The following is a 21,530-nucleotide window of genomic DNA, read 5'->3' as shown; positions in this document are numbered from 1 at the left end:
GTAAATGAGTATCTTGAGCCTTTCAGACACTAATGGGTCAGAACAGGCCTGCAAGCTCCAGATGTGGAGAATCATGCTTGTTCCACTTAGCGTAGTGCGATATCACTTTATATAATACAGTACGCAAGTGTCAGTGTTTTGGTACAAGCTTGTCATTATTACATAACAATGACAAGGAAGATGCTCTCCCCGCTACATGTTTTGCATTACTTTGCCGTCCATATCTGAAGTAGCCAATGGGGTGCCACCCCCAGATGTTGCTGCATCCCAGCTGCCATCAGCCCCAGCCAGGATAGCCAATGACCAGCAGCGATGGAAGATGGACTCTGATAGCATACTGAGAGCACCACGTTGGCTACCCTTGGTCTAAATTCTTTCCGTTCCACTGGCCAAGCTGGAAAAACACTCAGCTCTGCTATCTCTGGCACTAATGAAGACAAAACGCTGCACTGTTCACTTTCATTAAACCATTCATTTTCATTAAGCATTACATCAGAATATCTTAAGCATCGTTAAGACTGGCTGCAAATAAGGATGTAAAACAAATGAAGCGGCTTGTGCTAAATCATGGGTTGCTCAGTACAGGCAAAGGCTACGATCCTAATCCCACTTACCTGCGAGTAAGCCTCTTTGAATTCAGCAGGACTTACTTCCTAGTATGCAAGGTTAGGATTGCACTGCAAGCTGATGCACATTTATCCAGTACTGACTGCAAAAGTTGCACCAAGCTTGGGTCTGTATGCAATTCATCACTGATCAGCACATATTTTACAAGGGAGCCGTTGCTATTGTAAAAACGATTTCTTACATTCCTTTTCTTTTTTTAAAAATTACATTTCTATCCTACATTCTTCCAAGGAGCCCAAGGTGACTTCTTAGCCACATGGCAAGCCTTGGAGGTAGGTCATTTATGACAAAATGGCTAAAATGACCGGAAGAATCAGAAATCAGGAAGACCAAAATTTTAATAAGGAATGAGGGAAATTTATAATTTATCTTAAAAACCATTGTAAACAGCTAAAATCGTTAGTATGATCGGAGTAACACTTGTAGTTTAATGGTGAATTTTGGACATAATGGAGATGTAAAAGGTTTGGATTATCATAAGAGATGCAGAAGGAAATTATTAACAATAGGACCCACAAAGGGGAGGAGGGAAGTCCAGGAGATCCTTTGGAATCTTGTTTTTATGATGTATATTGGGTATGTCAGGGACGTCCAACTCCCAATAGCCTGCGATCTACTCACAGTATTAAAAAAAAATGGCAGTGATCTACCCATTGTCATTAGATGGACCAAAGTTGTTGAGCTTTCTTTAGGAAGCCACAGTTGTTTCTTCCCCTTGGGGGGGAGATCACTGGAGAGCCAGAGATCTACCATGAACACCCCACAATCTATCAGTAGATCACAATCTACCTGTTGGACATGCCTGGGGTATGTGATAGTAAAGCTTTAATCTGAAAATCCAAATAAATAATTTTTTATATATTATAAAAAAGAGGTAGGTCAGACTAAACCAGGGGTGCCTGTGGTAAGTCTGCAAGCAGGAGGACCTGAGAGCAGCAGCGGCAGCAGGTCTCTCTCCTCCTGTGGCTTCCAGCAAATGGCAAAGGCAGAACATAACCATCAGGGCTGGTAGCCATTGATAGCTTTATCCTTCATGGATTTCTCTAATCCTCTTTTAAAAGCACCACTGACCTAGAAGGTGACTTGTTCTCCATTGCCCCGGAGGTTATGGCTACATTTGATGGGCTTACAGTAGACTTCAGTTGAGCAGAAAGAAAGAGAAAGTTTCTGATGGTAAGAGCAGCTAGATCAGAGTTGCCCTAACTTGGGTCTCCAGCTGTTGTTGGACTACAACTCCCATCATCCCTAGCTAGCAGCACCAGTTGTCAGGGGTAATGGGTATTGTAGTCCAAAAACAGCTGGAGACCCCAGTTAGATGGAAACTCTGAGTTAGATTATGGAATCAATTTGGTAGTGGGGGCCTGGGATTTCCCGCACTGCAAGTCCTCAAGCAGAGGCAAAATCTAGCTCTGGATTTCCTGCCATCATTGGGTAGGGTGCTTAACTAGATGACCTGAAAGGTCTTTTCCAGCTCCATGTTTCTAAGATTCTATCTCTGCATGAGTGTTTCTGAATGTCCAGTGACATACAATATAGACACAGGGCTGAACGACTCATCCCAAGTAAAGGATTAAAGGAAGGTAGCAAGAGAAAGGCCATCAAATTACCAGCCCACATACTCACCCATACTGATGAATAATTTGCATCCAAGTGGTTGTATCCAATGTGAATTCTCTTCAAAGCAGATCCACTGAAATTAACAAGCATGGCTAACATAGGTCCATTAATTTCAATGGATCTACTCTTAATAGAATATAACTTAGTTGGAATATAACCCAATGTGTTTTTTATCAATCTCTCCAAGTGCAATACACATCTGGAAGGAATTGTTACTTGGTCAGATTAAGTGGCTAACTGCAAGACACAGAGCACCTACCAGTTTATAACTTTATATACCTGTTATCTTTTTACTTGCTTGGCGCAACAGTTAATGGCCACTGATCAGTGGTGTACAAGAGTGACTTACAGGATCAATACTATTATTCGAAGAGACAAAATCTCCCTTGTAGGAGCAGATCAACTATGGTATTCGAGAGAATGCTATTAAAATGAAAGGTCTGACTGAGACTGATGATCAGGAAATTAAATGCACATTTTGCAATATGTGCTTACCTGCCTCTGATTTTGATTAAAGGGAAAAAGTGATGAGAGGATGCTCTCCTCACATCAATTGAAATCACTTGATCACCACTGCAATGTTATTTATCCAAGTCAGAACCAAGAGGAAATAAAAACCCACCAGATCAAGCTAATGTCACACTCGGGAAGTAGAAAGTTGCCTTGAGACTGGCTAGAAAGAAGTGGTGGCAACATTCCAGGAGTGCTTCTCCCCAGCTTAGACTGTTGAGCCATCCTTGGTACAATCAAACCTGTCCATGGTTGCATATCCACTAGTGTGGCGATCACACAGGGTCCCCGGACGTTTGATGGTCTATTGATCCCTGTGCCACCACTGTGATTGCTTTCCCGCTGCCACCAACCCGTTTCTCTCGGGTACACACGGAGTCCAAACAGTTGTTAACATTAAAAAATAATCAAGTTTATTTTGTAGGCATGAACAAGTTTATGGTTTCAGTTAATTTTTCTTGGCAGTTTCTTAATCTTAGTTTCTTTACTGACCTATACGTTCCTAACAACTTCAAACTGATTATCCCAACTATCTATCTGACTCCACCTAACAATTCCTCTCACTCTCTCACAACACAACTTGACCAATCCAGACTTATATCCTCCCTCTTCCTTCTCCAACTCCCAACTCTCAACTGACTTCCACACAACACCAACTCTAACTCTAACTCCTCCCCTTGGGTTCCCACTGGCCAATCACTTCACACACATTTAACCCTTTCCTTATGACCCACCTAGGAGGCAAATGCCACAACTAGTTACACTGCAATTGTGCTCTTTCTGGGGCTGCCTTCAAAAACCATTCAGAAACCATTAGGAAGCTATTGGGGGGGGGGAGGCGCAACAACTTTCTTTCAAGAAGTCAAAGACTTGCCCAAATCAGGCATAAAACTCCAGCGAAAGATTTGTAAGCTGGCAACCAAGACAATCAGAGGAATATTGTTGCTAAGAACATGGAGACAAATGATCCAAAGCTGGAAACACACAAGAAAAGCAACTGGACTATCAGACAATAAAGGAATGAAAGGGTTAGGGAAAGAGGGCCAGAGAGTCTGCAGAGAAACTAAACTACTTCTTTGCATTAATGTTCACACAGAACATGTCTGGACAGAAATCTATGCCTGCACATCTTCTTTCCCCCCCCCTCTCTTCTTTTTTGGAGGGGGGAGTGTCTTGACAAAACTAGTCAAACAAATACAACAAAAGACGACGCTCTAGGGCTAAAAAGGCACCAGATCTCAGTGGTGCCCACCCTAGAGATCTTAAAGAACTCAGATGTCAAATTGCTGTTTCCCCAATGAAAATATGCAACAACAACAAAAGTGAACTAGGCTGTATTCCCAAGGCGGAGCTCTCCAGCTGCAACTCTGCTCCATGAAAGGCAGAGTCAGAAACTGGAACGGTTTTCCTACTCAGAAAAGCCATCAAGTTTTCTGGCTCTGGCTTTCTGTCAGATGGTATTAACCCTTTGCTGCCGGCCAGCTGAATGGGGCTCCTGCACATGCCTAAGTAGAATTTTAACAAAAAATTATTATGTCACCCTTTCTCCCAAAGAAACCCAGGGTGAAGAAAAAAACAAGTGATAAAGCAATAGAAACATCTCTAAAACAACTCTAGTGCCAAAGCAGACTGGGGGAAATCTCAAAGAGGAAGGTCTCCAGTAGGCACCAAAAGGACAACAAAGATGGTGTCTTTCTTATATTCAAGGGGAGGGGATTCCAAAGGATTCCCCAACACTAAAGGCCTGCTTCCTACATTGCTCAGAATTGATATCCTGACAAGATGGTATATGCAAGATGCCCTAACTTGCAGGTTGCAGTGATTGGCTAGGTATATAAAGGGTTAGATGAACTTTCAGGTATCCTGGTCTCAAGCTCTATAGCCCTTTACAGACATGGAACAGTCAATAAGGGAAATCACTGCTGCTCTTGGTTTCATACCATACATACGCAAAGCAAATGAGATACAAGGGTACTCAGGGACAAACTACGTAGAGGATTCACACAATTTCCAGTTCATCTCCCATGAAGGTGTAGCTCCTGTTGTGGTCCAAATGGGGTGGGTGGATTTTATTTTGTTTCCGATCAAACCAGGTACTTAAAAAAACAAAACATTATGGTTGTGGGATGGGGGTGTTGTTTGCTTGCATTTTACTTATCTTTATTTTAATTTGACTGTTAGATGGGCCTCTCCTCTGCTGCCTTGTGGGACATCTTTGGGAGAAGAAAAGGTTAAGGAACAAACCTGTCAGGTGGCTGTTGCGGTTGCTCGAGAGTAACCAGGCAGGATTCTGACCTGTGTTTTACAGGCTTTATTTTGGTGCAAACTATTTACAGTGAAGAGCCCCAAAGCTCATGTCTAGCTCAATCGCTAGCAGAATCCGGGAGTGGTCTTTTTTTTTTGGACCTCCCCCAACATAAAAGTTTCGTTACCCCCAAAGTCTCCTCCCCTCTCTGCGCCTCAAATTACTGCACAGGATGGGCGATGGCAAGGGCGTGTTTCCCTCCTGTCCGGCTTGCCCAGAAGCGGTGTTAAGGCTCTCACCAGCATCCTCTGGTCCTTGCACCTCTTCTCCACTGGAGGTGGGGCTTTCCTCCTCCCTGGAAGAGGAACTGCTTCGCAAGATTTTCGGAGGCTCCCTGTAACACAGCTGCCCTTCTATTTCTCGCCTCTGAGCCAATGGCAGTTCTCTGACAAAACCCTACAAAAACCTGGAGTGGAGGCCCTAAGATGGTTGGATGGCACCTTGGTGGCTTCCTTCTGGCAACACCTGCAGCCATGCTGGTGCCAAACATATTGTTCTGCTTTTCTTTGGGATGGATCAGTGAGGCCGAGAGGGGGGGTCTTGTCGTGTGAGCAGCCCAGGACCTCCACACACCCTGTCCAGGCTTGTGCCCAAGGGAGGCCACTTGGGTGCTGCTAACACAGTGGCTTGACTTAACCCACAGAGGCACACTCCATTGTCTCTCAAGACAGACGGATGGCAACAAGAGTTGTGCCTCTTGTTTGCTGCATTGATGTACTACATTTTTATGCTTGACGCCTTTGATTCCTCCGTGAGCGTAAAACTCTCACAATGAAAAATATACAGAAAATAAACTTATCTTTGTAATAGAAAGTCTCTGCCCCGCCCTGCTACATTCCTACAAGTGCCTTCATTTCCAGGCAGAGGCAAATACAAATAAATTGACAGCTTTTTTGCAGTACAGGAAAAGTGCAGGGTAAGTTGGGAGAGGAATTCGCTTCCCTGGCAATCCCACCTTAGTCTCTGGAACAAACATACACCTCGTCGTTCTGGCAATGCATGCTAAGCCTCAGCACAACCACGGAGGGTGAAATATCACCTTTCAGAAGGAACACAGAAAGAGGAGAGGGCAGTGGGGGGCAACATTTCAGCAACTAACAAAACATCATTTTACCTTGACTAGGATTTTGCCTTTCAAACTCTGAGGACTTGGAAGCTGCTTGGAATCCCCCGCGCTCACCGAAGTCAAGTCCAGCTTGTCACTGAAAATCTCCTTGAGGTATTGGGCAATTTTCTTTTGCTGTTGAATACTGCAGTGGTTTTCGATAGACAATATAATTGGAAATCTAAAAGGAAGAGGAGAGGAGAGGGGGAGGGACCCCCAAGGTCTCAAAAATTTATCTTGGCAAACATCTAGCCCATCACAGCACAACGCAGAATGATTGCGGTGTGTTGGTTTTCATAACTTCAGCTTCGTTGGAGGACCCCAGGCTTTCGTATTATGAAGAGTGGGAGAAAAACTTATCTCTATCCACTTTCTCCACTCTATACCTAATTTGAGAAACCTACATCATGTCTCCACCAACCTCAGTCTGCCTTCACCCGCCTGTCTTCTGACTTGCATCCGATCCAGGGAGCGACGCTGCTTATCAGTTTCCTTTCCCACACCCCAACCCTTAGTCTCAGCGCTGCCTCTTGTAAGGCAGAGGACGGAGGCAAAACTTGAATTATTGTAATTTATTCTCTGAATCGCCCAGAGATGTTGCGATGCAGGGCGGTATATAAATTTAATAAATAATATTAATAAAAATAGTAAGTAGTTGGCTGTTGGAGAGCTAGTGACTCTTGTAGCTCAGTCAGTAGAGCACAGAGACTCGTAATCTCAGAGTTGTGGGTCCGAGCCCCATGTTGGGCAAGAGATTCCTGCATTGCAGGGCGCTGGACTAGATGACCCTCAGGATCCCTTCCAACTCTAGAATTCTGGAGTTTAAAAAGTTGTGTGTCGACACAAACACAGCAGCAGGGAGAGAGTAACATTACACTGTGCACTTTTTTCTGTTTTACAATTTCAAATACACATTTTACATCCTTAAGATATCAATGACTTCCCTTTATCTCTTTCCATGGTTCATTTTACATATCTTAAATCCCTGCATATTTTACAAAAACTATACTATTCGCTATTCCATTATTGCATACATCAAAACTTATTTGCACTGTTGAATTATCTTAATGCTGCCAGTGTTTTCAGCTGTACACAAATATTTCCCATATATTCAATAAACGTTTTCCAATCTTCTTTAAACATATGTCCTTCTTGTTCTCTTATTCTATATGTTAAGTCTGCAAGTTGTGCATATTCTGTCAACTTAAGTTGGCATTCTTCTTTGGCTGTGAGCTCGCTCGTCTTCCATTTGGGGACTAACAAAACACGGGCCGCAATTGTTGCATACATAAGTAACCTTTTCTGACACCTGGGAGTTTCAATCTGAATTATCCCCAACAGAAAGGACTTTGGGTTTTTTGGGGAAGTACTTTTAAACATTTTTTTTTAAATTCATTATAGATCATTTCCCAATACCCTTTTATCCGTTTACATGTACACCACATATGAAAGAATTTTCCCTCCACCTTTTTACACTTCCAGCACTTATCTGATTCTGTCTTGTAAATCTTAGCAAGCCTACGCGGAATTAAACACCACCTGTGAATCATTTTCAAGTAGTTCTCCTTCAAAGAATAACATGCTGTAAATTTCAAGTCACTTTTCCAGAGTTTTTACCAGAGGTTAAAATCTATATTGTGTCCTACATCTATTGCCCAACACAGCAACAGAGAGAGATTTATATTAATCACTGTGCGACTTTAGTAACAGGAGATTATGCCATTATAGTACATTGAATGCATGTACAGTCATACCTTGGTTGACAAACGGCTTAGCAGTCAAATGTTTTGGCTCCCAAACACCACAAACCCAGAAGTGAGTGTTCCAGTTTGCGAACCTTCTTTGGGAAGCCAAACATCCAGCAGGGCTTCTGTGGCTTCCGATTGGCCGCAGGAAGCTCCTGCAGCCAATCGGAAGGCACACCTTGGAAGTCGAACGTTTTAGAAATTGAACGGAATTCCAGAACGGATTCCATTTGTCTTCCAAGGTATGATTGTACTACTATGAATTGTTCAAAGTCCCTGCTATACTTACTCATTCTTAACAAAGGCATTTTTGTTGATTGCTTCCACTACATCTTTAAAAAGTATTTTGGAAGTCAGGGTATAACCGTGATGCACAACTGGCTCCCCATCAGGACCATCCCAGCAGTCAACTGTTGAGACAAGAAAGTTGCACATTAAATAAATATTCTTCCAAAGCATAAACTTTCCCCCTTTTTCTTTCGCGATAATGGGAGAGGAAGAGGCATTCCAAGCACGCACACAAAGATCTGGCATGTGGAAATCCTGCTCAACAAATGAACATTCTCTTATTACATGCATCAAGTCTCATCTTTTCCACAATCTCATGCTGGCAAAATGATTAAAGCTGACTGTTCTGCTGTCATTATCATCAAGCGTAATTAGCAAGGATACCTGCCAAGAAAACTACGGCAGAAGTCCGAGTAAGAGCTCTGACTATAGCCTTTTACTTGGCTAGAGTTGAATTGGGGGGAGGGGTATGCGCAAAAAATTCATATCTTTGTAATGGAAGTTTGATCATTTGCCTACCATCTGGTAGTTAATTTGGTCCTATATTTGATGAACATGTATGGCACAAAACTGGTTCTCTGGAACAGTCATATGTTGGGACAGTCGAAGGAGATCTGAATTATATAAAAATACTCTAACACAAAAGGGACCTCCTTAACCATATCTTCCTCACCTTGATACATGTACACTTAAGACTATCATACCATGCAGTCAACCATTCCTAGCATGCCTCTCGAGTCCAAATTGGCTGTTGGTACTGTGAGATGTAAACCACTGGAGCAGTGAAATACAACATTCCTTGTTCTCCTAGAGTGGACACAGGCAGGGGGATGTTACTCCAGCCAGTATAACTTCCTGTTCCACTGATCTGGAGCGTCCTTCCCCTGCGTGTGGCCAGGGAGATGGGCGTGACCCTGGCTGACTTCATAAAAGAGCTGAGTCACACAGCCATCTCTCTCTCTCTCTCTCTCTCTCTCTCAATACCATGCTGCCATTTTCTTCTCTTGATGCTGTTCTCTTAATGTATTTCGCTGTCTGCCGGCTCTCATGGACTCACACGATGTTCTGTAACTACAGGCTAAAGTCTGCCTTCAGGGATCATACTGTGAACTGAATGTGAGGAAACTTCTTGTTACTTTTAAGGAAAGACTCTTTAAGGAAAGACACAAGTCTTTATTCTTTTAAAAGGGATCAAAGGGGACACCAGGAATAATATTGCTTAACTAAAGAGATTCCAATGAATCTGCAAACTAGCTTTCTGCTATATTGAGGTGAATCTGCTCTACTGCATGACTCACTAGTGTGAGTGAAGGAAGGATAATATTTAATCAATATATCTTCTCCTCTACTACCCGTAACATTGCCATAGGTATCCCCACGGCTACCTACCTGAATCTATCCCCATAGGTACTTAGTCCCAGCCCCACTCACTTCCATTGTGCTCAGTGCTCCAAGGATTGTTCCAAAGAATTCAACATATGCTCCCTAATTAAGCAATCAGGTCTTAAAGAATGCATTATGCACCCAGAGCTCCCGTGCCAACTTTACTTCCATGGAAGGTGCAGGGGGAAATTGCACACAGAGAGGTCCATTCATTGATACTGAATTCAACAAGAGATTCCAGATCAGGCTGGAATAATATCTTATTAAGCTTACAATTTCATGTCACTTCAAATGTTTGTGTTTTGACAACAAACACATTCTGGGCAGAATTACTGACATATGCCATGATCAGTCCAATAAATGAGAGCTGGTGCACTTGTCTGAGACAACTGCAGAATTTTCTACAATGATAGAAATCAATATTTATGTGCCAAATTAAATCAGCAGGAACTTCCCTCCTATGAGCTCATAGCAGGCATGGGCATAGCTGTCAACATTTCCCTTTTTTTAAGGGAAATTCCCTTATTCCGAATAGGATTCCTCGCAAGAAAAGGGAAAAGTTGACAGCTATGGGCACGGGGCACTTTTTATCAGCATAACAGTGGGAGTGAAAGGGTAAAAAAAAACTCACTGTTTGTTGCAGCCCCAGTGAAAATCACCACCACACCTGCTATTATTCCACCCCCACCCCACCCCAAAGTGACAAAAAAATGATGTGGCTATTAATGTAATAATGTGGTTACTTATATTTATTTAAGTGGTTGCTCCTGACATATTTAGCATCACCTCTGCCTGGGGAATTCTTTTTTTAAGTAATCTTGTTCAATTGCTAACGGAGATAGTAACGCTAAACAGAATGCTCATATGACTTTTTTATTGGATTTTGATTTAAAGTATTATTACTTTAAACTTGCCAAAGGGCTAACGGAGTTTCTCATACGCATATGAATGAACACCAAACTCAGTTTTAGCAGTGATGTTTTCAAACCGTCTCTTACCTTTGCATATAAGTGAACCACTTACACTGTGCTTTGCAAATTCAATTTTCAGAAATCTAACTTTCTGAATGGCACCATGCTGCTTACAAACAACTGCAAAGAATCGTTTCAGCAGATTCAATATAGATTTCATTTTTGGAAAAAAGAAAAAAGGAGAAGCAGGAGTGTTGGAACAAGTCTACTGCAGCATCACATTACATTCTAATGAAAGAAGCAGCGTTTCAGATTGTATGTGGCCAGGGGGCTTTTCGTTCCTGTTGCTTTTCAACAGTAAATCACCTAGTTTTGCTACAAATATAGTGATATGCCAGATCAAATGTTGATCCGTGTGCAGCATAGTTTCTCTGTCTGTCTGTCTCTCCACACACACCTCGTCTGAGGAATTAACCTTTAGACTTAGAGCAAACCCTACAGAAATATTTACTGACTTGATTTAAAAAAAAAAAAATATTACATACCACTCAGATGTAAGCAAGCAGTTTACCAAAACCCAACATATTCCAACCTAATATAAAATAAAGGAAAAGAGGACACCTTCAAGACATCGGCAGCCATCTTGAAGAACCCGGGCGTACATCTCAACTTTAGACTGAGACAGAAGCTGGTCACCAGTTAGGTATGTGTTGTGAGAAGAAGCAATGTAGTAATTGCAAAGGGGTTGATCCATATCCTGGTTCACCTCACTGTGAAGCGGGTTGAACACGTCACAGGCGGGACTGCGCATGAAGTTTGTGAAGCCTTCGAAGGAACAACAGACAGAGAGATAATTAACTTGCCCAAGTGTCCGATGAACCATGCTTGGGCTTTGTGTTTGGAGGAAATAAATGAGGAGGTGAAGGGGATAGGGAATTAAAAAAAGAAAGGGTCAGGAAACAAAGGGGGGGGACACAATTTCAAAAAACAACAACACCAAACCCTCCCATGGGTTCCTCCGCCAATTAAAGCCAAAGTCTAACCCAGGCATAGGCAAACTCCGGCCCTCCAGATGTTTGGGACTACAATCCCCATCATCCCTAGCTAACAGAACCGGCGGTCAGAGATTATGGGAATTGTAGTCCCAAACATCTAAAGGGCCAGAGTTTGCCTATGCCTGGTCCAACCTCTCTCATCAGTAATGTAATGAAAAATAGCTACTTTCCCAGTTGAAACCAAGGAGTAGAAAGAAGTAACACCAGACAAATAGAGTCTTCAGACCTTTTTTAAAAAAAAACAAAAAGTAACAATGAGAGAGAAAAGGAGATTCAAGTAGAGCTATATAAGAGAGCTTCAATAATAAACAAGCAGCAACAGAAGGCTATGAAGGTCCCCAAACACCCAACCCTGTTTATTAAGCTTGTTTTCAGACTGTCTGATTTCTTCAGGCTTTCAGGGGAGGAAAAGGAGGAAAAATTCTCTCAGACCCTAGAGAACTCCACTGTGCCAATTTCAATGGACAGATTCAGGCAAGATTGCTCACATTGACTGCTGCTGTTCCGTCAACAAAATCATTCCGCTAGCAAGCAAGTCATTGTCCTTGCTATCGGAATTTACTCAACAACCATCCCGGGGGGGGGCGGGTCATATTTAGTTTTTTGTGGGTATGAGAATTATTTCTCTTCCACTATGAACAATTTGGAATTCTGCATACAAGCTAAAATGGCATGCATCTATAGAGGCCTTTTAAGGTTGAGGGAGCCCTGTTTATCAGCTGTTGAGGGAGAAGAAAAGGGAGAGCTGAAACCAAACAACTCATGGGCAGAATTTCCACTTTCTAGCACAAGGTTTTGAAGAAGAAGAAGAGTTTGGATTTGATATCCCGCTTTATCACTACCCTAAGGAGTCTCAAAGCGGCTAACAATCTCCTTTCCCTTCCTCCCCCACAACAAACACTCTGTGAGGTGAGTGGGGCTGAGAGGCTTCAGAGAAGTGTGACTGGCCCAAGGTCACCCAGCAGCTGCATGTGGAGGAGCGGAGACGCGAACCCAGTTCACCAGATTACGAGTCTACCGCTCTTAACCACCACACCACTCTGGGACTGGAAAGGCAAACTGCGTGTGCAGGCGCTGTCTATGTGAGCAATTTCCCATCCAGATGAGTGGTGCACTCAACATACCCTACTTCTGCCTAAGAGTGTAGACCTAACAGTATTTGGGATGGGTGGTGGGAATGGAAAATTAGAAGAGCCATTGGAAGTATCATTGGGATTTAATTATAGAACAGTTTTGGGGTCAGCAACCTTTGGGGGCCAATGGGCACACTTTTACCTTTTATTGTTCTTTTCCTATGTCAAGCTAGAGAAACTCTTGTGGGTGCAAAGCATACACCACAATCATTTTTATTGGCAAAAACCGAATGCTTCTCTCAAGTCTAATTTAAAAAGGGGGAGAAGACCCTGAGTGCCCGAGGGAAGGTCATGTTGGCAATCCTTATAATAGTTGGTTGCTCTCACACATAAATCTCATACCAAACCTTTGCCACAGAGAAAACACTGCTGCATGAAAGCAATATAAGATGCCATTTAAGTAAACAGGGAAAATCTGAAAGATGTTACCTTCTATCCCCAGAACATTTTTGGTCTTGTTTTCTTCCGAAACCTCAAATTTCCTTATGATGTCCAGACAATACTCGGTCGTCACATTGCTCATCTGCACCAAAGACAGGAATGATACATTTCTGATCCTGCGGAGTATGTGACCAACATGCCAAAACTGACTGCCAGACTCAGAATCTCGTTGGAAATCCCTTGGTCATACTCAGCACGCAGCCAACCATGAATGCAACTGTCAGTAAAAATATTCTTCAACGACCTTTTAGAGAGCTGGGGATTCTTGTGGGTACATTAGCCCTTTTCCCCATAAGCATCCTGGCTATCTTTCTAAAGATGAACACTGTGGAGAATTGGTGATCACAACTAGAGCTGTATCTGTCAGAGCAGAAGAGCTGTCTGGGCCAAGCTTTCAGTCCTGGTTCAATATTATATCTTAGGGGCCAAATCACTCTTCTTTCCACTGCTGAAGAAGTGGCAACATGTTGCTTTCTGGTGGTATATCAACAAAATTCACACTCGCAAAGTGGGGAGCTTCAAATCACTGCAGGGCAATAAAATGCATGCTTCCAGATGCACTTGTGGTGGTGGGGAAAGTCTGGGCTGCTGATTCACAAGGACAACCATTTTAACAGTTTGAACAGTTATCCCTCCCCCTGCCCTGTTCTACCATAATGTGGGGGGTTGGAGAGAAAGAGAGAGAGAGAGAGAGAGAGAGAGAGAGAGAGAGAGAGAGAGAGAGACTGTCTTGTGCCAATTTCTGGAAATCAAAGCATGTGAAATGTCCCTTACCCCCCCCCCCAGTCCTTTTAGTTCTTTAGTTGATAAGTTTATTGTTCCAGCCAAAGGCCATGACAAACTTGTAGCAATAGTATAATAAAATAATAAAATAATAAAATAACACGGAACATGCATCCATAATACAGTGGTGCCTCGCAAGACGAAATTAATTCGTTCCGCAAGTTTTTTCTTCTTGCGAGTTTTTCGTCTTGCGAAGCACGGTTTCCCATAGGAATGCATTGAAAATCAATTAATGCGTTCCTAGGGAAACCGCTTGCCAGGCTGGCGGTGCGGAGAAGGGCTTTTCTCCGCACCGCAAGCCTTCAGGACAGGTACGGGAACAGAGGGGAAGGCGCGCAGCGCTTTCCCTCTGTTCCCGGGGCTTGCGTGGGAGGAGGGTTTTTCCTCCCCACCGCCAACACTCAGAACAGCATTCTGAATGTTGGCGGTGGGAAGGAAAACCCTCCTCCCACCCCAAGTCTTCAGGAAAGCCATCCGAAGCTGGGCGGTGGGAGAAGGTGTCCCCGCCCCCCCGCCCGCCCGGCATCAGAGCTTCGTTCCGATGCCGGGCGGCGGGAGGAGGCGTTCCCCCCCGCCTGGCATCGGAGCTTCGTTCCGATGCCGGGCGGCGGGAGGAGGCGTTCCCCCCCCCCGCCCGGCATCGGAGCTTCGTTCCGATGCCGGGCGGCGGGAGGAGGCGTTCCCGCCCTGCCGCCCGGCATCGGAGATTCGTTCCGAAGCCGGGCGGCTGGAGGAGGCGTCCCCCCCCGCCCGGCATCGGAGATTCGTTCCGAAGCCGGGCGGCGGGAGGAGGTCCGAGGACAGTGGGGAAGACGCGCTGCGCTTCCCCGCTGTCCCGGAGATTTCCCTATGGGCTGTCGTCTTGCGAAGCAAGCCCATAGGGAAATTCGTTTTGCGAAGCGCCTCCAAAACGGAAAACCCTTTCGTCTAGCGGGTTTTCCGTCTTGCGAGGCGTTCGTCTTGCGGGGTACCACTGTATAACCAAACATCCATGATGTAAGAGAGAAATTACCAGAGACGCCAACAAGCTTAAGTCTAGCTTGATTTCAGATTAAGCTTCCAAATCCTCAAAACAATTTGTAGAGGTTTTATCTAACTTCCTGGTCGTCGTCCCCCCCCCCCCAGCCACTCTGTGTACTATGAAGCTATTGTTGTCACTCAAAAGAAACTGAGCCATTTCTGCTGGAGTGTACCTTCTAGCTTGTGTAAATGGGGGTTTCAAAAAGTGATCTCTTGGGTTTCTATATAAGGGGCAGGCCAACAGATAATGAGTAATGTCTACCACCTGAGGCTGACAACAAATACAACGTCTGTCTGTGTATGGGGACTTGCTATACCAGCCGAGCAAGACTGTGGCAGGTAGTCCTTTTAAAGCAGCAGTTCCAAATATTTCCAGCCAAAAAAACCCACAGGCAGATCTGAAATTACAGGGGGACTGTAGTCAGAGATGACTGGAAGGCTAGGACTACACAATGGCCATATGTGATGTGCATGTGAACACACAAACCACCATTGGCTGTTCTGTTTTTATTAGAAATATAGAAGGGCAGCCAAGCACGTACCAAACATGACCACCGCAAAGTAGAGATTGCACACTGTCGTGCTCTGACAGAGCATTCTTCAGCAGCTAAAGTCACATACCCTCCCCTCCAGGCTCTACCATTTAATCCTCCCTCCTCAATTTCATCCTCAGCAATCTAAAAACATGGATTCTCTCTTGAGAAATAAGGCCTTCTGGCTACCACATATGGTCAACTTAATTTCCCTATATTAACATTATTTCTTGCCCAGCCTCTATCACCTGGCCCCAGGGAGGGTTACAGCAATATAAAATTCAGTATTAAAAGCAATTAGACCAAATTACAGTTGCAGGAATAAGCAAGCTCCATGAAAACACATATCTCGGGTGTCAAAGAGGTGCATCTTCTGTGTGCAGTGGGAACCGTATGAGAAAGTACAGAGGGTATTTCACAACATAGGCTCTGCCACAGAGAGTGCCTGATTTTGGGCCACCACCTTCAAACTTCTGAGGGCAGTGGAGCTACCAAGAGGCCCCCTCTGTTGATCTTAAACACCCAACAGGGTCCGTGGAGGAGAATAATAATAATAATAATAATAATAATAATAATAATAATAATAATAATAATAATTATTATTATTATTATTATTATTATTATTATTATTATTATTATTATTTATACCCCCCCCCAATCTGGCTGGGTTTCCCAAGCCACACTGGGCAGCTTCCAACAAAATATTAAAATACCGTAATGCATCAAACATTAAAAGCTTCCCTAAACAGGGCTGCCTTCAGATGTCTTCTAAAAGTCTGGTAGTTGTTTTTCTCTTTGACCTCTGGTGGGAGGGCGTTCCACAGGGAGGGCAACACTACCGAGAAGGCCCACTGCCTGGTTCCCTGTAACTTGGCTTCTTGCACTGAGGGAACCGCCAGAAGGCCCTCGGTGCTGGACCTCAGTGTCCGGGCAAAACAATGGGGGTGGAGATGCTCCTTCAGATATACAGGACCGAGGCCGTTTAGGGCTTTAAAGGTCAGCACCAACACTTTGAATTGTGCTCGGAAATGTACTGGGAGCCAATGTAGGTCTTTCAAGACGGGTGTTATGTGGTCTCAGCAGCCGCTCCCAGTCACCAGTCTAGCTGCGGCATTCTGGATTAGTTGTAGTTTCCAGGTCACCTTCAAAGGTAGCCCCACGTAGAGCATGTTGCAGTAGTCCAAGCGAGAGATAACTAGAGCATGCACCACTCTGGCGAGACAGTCTGCGGGCAGGTAGGGTCTCAGCCTGCATACCAGATGGTGCTGATAAACAGCTGCCCTGGACACAGAATTGACCTGCGCCTCCATGGGCAGTTGTGAGTCCAAAATGACTCCCAGGCTGCTCCCTAGACTCCCAGAAGGAATTATTATTTCAGATAGTTACGGCCTAAGCCATTTAAGGCTTTGCAACACCAGCACCTTGAACCGAGCCTGGAAACAAACTGGCAGTCAATGCAACGGCTTTAAAACAGGGGCTATATGGAACCCAGCGAGTCTATAGGGTTGGTTGACTTGGCCAAACTTTTCCTGAAGGGTGTGAGAGCTCCAGTGTGTTTGCATGGAGCACCTCCACAGAGGACTCCCTCATTCCATTCAACAGTGAAGGAAACTCCACAGAACTCAAGTGAATGGGGAAATCTCATTGTAAAGGAGGTCTGTGTTTGCAGTGGAGGATACACAAAACATTGAACCAGGGGCAGATTTCAGGACATTCACTGAAGCCTTGATTCTTCCAAGCACTACACAGTTAAGGTGTCATAGACAAGACAGGAGCAACAGTGAGAACCATTAAGAACATGTGTGATTTTACAGCATAATACACACTCTAGAGGGACCTATTATCCCAGCTGGATTTCAATGGCATTTTAATGCAGTGTATAATATTCGTCACAAAACCATGACGAAGGGGAGGGGGAGTTGTCAATGCTTCTGCAGATTCTTTTCATTCAAATTTTGTCTCACTAAACCTTGGCAATCCAAAATTGACCTCATTTATAATATTCATTATCTTTTTCTTTGTGCTTTGATTTCATTTGTTTCCTGCTGGAAAAGAAATTTCATGTTCTCATCTACATTTGAATTACTTAAAACAGATTCCCTAGAAATACCCTCTAGAATGGTTACTATTCATACTTGTATTAGCATATTTGTACACATAGCATATCAATGAAAAAGATAATTAACATTTCAAAATCAGATTGCCCGGGAGATATGTAGTAAAAATATCCACCATTAAAGGATAGAGGTTTTTTAAGACTCTAAGATTAGTGGGTTTTTTAGCAATAGTTTCTCAAAGACACCATCTTCTCCAATTCTGTGCCCAAACTTTGATGCACTGTTTTATCTTTGTGGTTTAGGTATTTGTTTGTCAAATTTGCATCCTGTTTCTCAGCAAAAACAATAAAGGGTGCGGGGTACAAATGACTCTATAAGGTGTGTGTTTATGGAACAACTTGGACAGCAATATTCTGGCTTAATCAACTGAGATATGAACAAGCCTTTTCACTCGTCAATAAATGTGCTTCAGCATTCTGCAGTAACTACAAGGGAAAGAATCCAATCTTCAAGTCAACAGTGTCTAAACCAGGGGTAGGCAACCTAAGGCCCGGGGGCCGGATGCGGCCCAATCGCCTTCTAAATCCGGCCCGTGGACGGTCTGGGAATCAGTGTGTTTTCACATGAGTAGAATGTGTCCTTTTATTTAAAATGCATCTCTGGGTTATTTGTGGGGCCTGCCTGGTTTTTTTACATGAGTAGAAAGTGTCCTTTTAATTAAAATGCATCTCTGGTTATTTGTGGGGCATAGGAATTCATTCCCCCCACCTCCAAAATATAGTCCGGCCCCCCACATGGTCTGAGGAACAGTGGACCGGCCCCCTGCTGAAAAAGGTTGCTGACCCCTGGTCTAAACTACTGTGATCAAGTAGTATGTGATCAACTCGGGAAAGTGCAATCCCTATCCAGGGCAGACAACTGACCAACTTATCAGACACAGGAACCACACAACACACAGTGCCTGTCTTGTCAGAATTCAAGATCAGCTTGATCTATGATAAGAGCTGCTAATCTTCAGATCTGCACCCTTAATGTCCTGCCTTGTAATCCTTGATGAGTGGGGAACAGCTGCAGTTTTTCAGTAGTGGGGAATATGCTTTCTGCCATTTGGTATGCAACAGCAGTGTACTGAGGTCAATAGTGAAATAATGGATCAGGACTGCATAATTTACTTTAATTGGGCACAGTGGTTCTAAATTCAAGTACCTAGCAACACTGAGACATGGTTCAGGTTCATAATATAAAATAATAAAATGGTTCAGGTTCATAATATAAAATAATAAAATGGTTATTTAATACAGGGGTCAGCAAACTTTTTCAGGTCTGTTCTTCAGACCTTGTGGGGGGGGTGGACTATATTTTTAATATATATGCATACTGCAATTAAAGATAAAGGTAAAGGGACCCCTGACCATTAGGTCCAGTCATGACCAACTCTGGGGTTTCGGCGCTCATCTCGCTTTACTGGCCGAGGGAGCCGGCGTATAGCTTCCGGGTCATGTGGCCAGCATGACGAAGCCGCTTCTGGCGAACCAGAGCAGCGCACAGAAACGCCGTTTACCTTCCCGCCAGAGCGGTTCCTATTTATCTACTTGAACTTTGACATGCTTTCGAACTGCTAGGTGGGCAGGAGCAGGGACCAAGCAATGGGAGCTCACCCCACAGCACCACCCACATCCCAATTACTGCAATTAAGAGGGTGCTCATTTAATAAATCGAAAATCTTACAAGGACTCAGCAAAATTTAGTCAAAATGAAGCATGTTTAAATTCTACTGATTTCTGTGGAAAGAGGAGTATAACACTTCCCATGGAAATCAATGGGGCTCAACAGCACTGCAGTGTAGCTGGATGAGAACCCAACGTTTTTGATATCTAGTCATTTCTACAGATTAAATTGTCCCAGCATAGTCAAGCTGTACTTATCACTTCCAGTTCAGCTCATGATATTAGTATTGATGTCAAAGCCTATTGGTTTTCAGAGCATTACATATATACACTACAGACATAGTTAAATAATAAGCTCAGCATTTCACAGGTGCTGAAGCTAATCAGAATTATCTTGGTTTAATCCACATGGTGATCAGAATGTGAGACCTGCAGGAGTAAAATTATCCCCCAGAAAAAACAATATTTGGTCCAAGATGTCAGGAACTAGGGACTATGAAACTTGAGTTTCTTAGTCTGTGCAGAGTGAATAGGTATGAAGTACAGCAAGGTTAAACAGGGAAGACTAGAAGGAATATAATCTAAATCTGGGAATCCAACCAGCCGCCACATTCATTCATTCAGTGTGTAAACTGCCTTTTAACTGTAGCTAGGCAGCATACAAGACAGAACAAATTCATCAGAGTTATAATGAAATGCAATTAGGATGCAGCAAAAACACAACTATAAAACCAAAGCAAATCACTTTAAAGCAAAGAGCGGAAAAACAAAACACTGCACAGACACAAAAAGTAAGGCAGAAGACAAAGTAGCAAAAAGAAATTCTCAGTTAAAGCAATGCAAACTATAATGAAAAGGGATGGGGAGTTTTGTAGCAACGAGTGGTTTTTGTCTAGTGCTGGAGAGACATCAAATTTGGTGCTGGGAGGGGAATCCACAATCATGGAGAATTTCTCTCTTGTAGTTACCCACTAGTAATAATAATAATAATAATAATAATAATAATAATAATAATAATAATAATAATAATAATTATTATTATTATTATTATTATTATTATTATTATTATTATTATTATTATTTATTATTATTTATACCCCACCCCATCTGGCTGGGCTTCCCCAGCCACTCTGGGCGGCTTCCAACAAAATATTAAAATACAGTAATGCATCAAACATTAAAAGCTTCCCTAAACAGGGCTGCCTTCAGATGCCTTCTAAAAGTTTGGTAGTTATTTTTCTCTTTGACATCTGGTGGGAGGGCGTTCCACAAGGCGGGTGCCACTACCGAGAAGGCCCTCTGCCTGGTTCCCTGTAACTTGGCTTCTTGCAGCGAGGGAACTGCCAAAAGGCCCTTGGCGCTGGACCTCAGTATCCGGGTAGAATGATGGGGGTGGAGACGCTCCTTCAGGTATACTGGACCGAGACCTAGTTAGATTTGACTAAGTACCATGTAAACATCGTGGGTCCTAAAAACTGACCGTCATCCAACAAAAATAGGACCAGACAGTACCCTGGGCATTTCTGCATTCATCACAGGATTCAAAATGTGGCGATTTAAAGTTAGCTTGTTTCAAACAAACCAGAGTTAACTTTAACCACAATTTGTTTGCTTGTTTGTTAGTTTAGACAAAAGGACAAACTGTGGTTAAACAAAAATTAAACAAAAATGGAAAGGAAAGCTTTCCATCATATAACATTTAGGAAGGGAAGCTTTTTAAGCTTTAATGTTTTATTATGTTTTTATATATGCCCAAAGTGGCTGGGGAAACCCAGTCAGATGGGTGGGGTACGTTGTTGTTGTTGTTGTTGTTCCAGCTTTTCCTGCCAGTATCACAGTCCTTGGCTTTGCTGGTTGAAGCTGATGAGTTTTCTAGGCCAAAACATCAAGAAGGCACCAGGTTGGGGGAGGCTGGCTTAAGATTTTTTCCTCTTTAGGAAGTAATTTATGTATTCTTTTATACGGTGCTGTGATCATCAAATAAAGTGTTCTAGAAATATTATACTGTGATAAATATGGGTGATAAGAGAGTCCGTCCGTATTCTGTAGTAATGCTTAGTGTTGGACGGAGACCTTAGAGACCAGGGGTTCAAATCCCCACTCAGCCATTAAGCTCATTGGGTGACCTTGGGGCAGTCACTAACTCAGTTAACCTACCTCACAGGGTTTTGGTGAGGAGAAAAGTACAAAAAAGAGGAGCCATGTATACTATCTTGAACTCCTTGAAGGAAAAGTGTGATAATGATTTTATCATGAACCAACCCAACTCCTACAATGGTGAAAGTTCCAAAGGATACTTGGAAACAAAATAAATATACATATTACGTGTTTTTAATCAGAGAGGGAATCA

At 43.3% G+C, this 21,530-nt stretch overlaps 1 protein-coding gene across 10 annotated transcripts in view; it reads right to left on the bottom strand.

The window, feature by feature from the left end:
- PLCH1 (phospholipase C eta 1) overlaps nucleotides 1-21,530 on the bottom strand; it is a 160,195-nt gene that overhangs the window by 38,311 nt on the left and 100,354 nt on the right. For all 10 annotated transcript variants that reach the window (XM_081189890.1, XM_081189881.1, XM_081189889.1 and 7 more), the window contains 4 exons: nucleotides 13,109-13,202; nucleotides 11,113-11,316; nucleotides 8,199-8,319; nucleotides 6,174-6,345 (listed from right to left, as the gene is read on the bottom strand). In XM_081189890.1, the coding sequence (XP_081046016.1) occupies nucleotides 6,174-6,345; nucleotides 8,199-8,319; nucleotides 11,113-11,316; nucleotides 13,109-13,202 (591 nt within the window). The remainder of the gene's footprint in view (nucleotides 1-6,173; nucleotides 6,346-8,198; nucleotides 8,320-11,112; nucleotides 11,317-13,108; nucleotides 13,203-21,530) is intronic.

The sequence above is a fragment of the Podarcis bocagei genome (assembly GCF_964188305.1).
Source record: "Podarcis bocagei genome assembly, chromosome: 4".
Classification (NCBI taxonomy): Eukaryota; Metazoa; Chordata; class Lepidosauria; order Squamata; family Lacertidae; genus Podarcis; species Podarcis bocagei.
The sequence above is the reverse complement of the archived record's forward strand: the minus strand, read 5'-3'. Positions and strand labels throughout refer to the sequence as shown.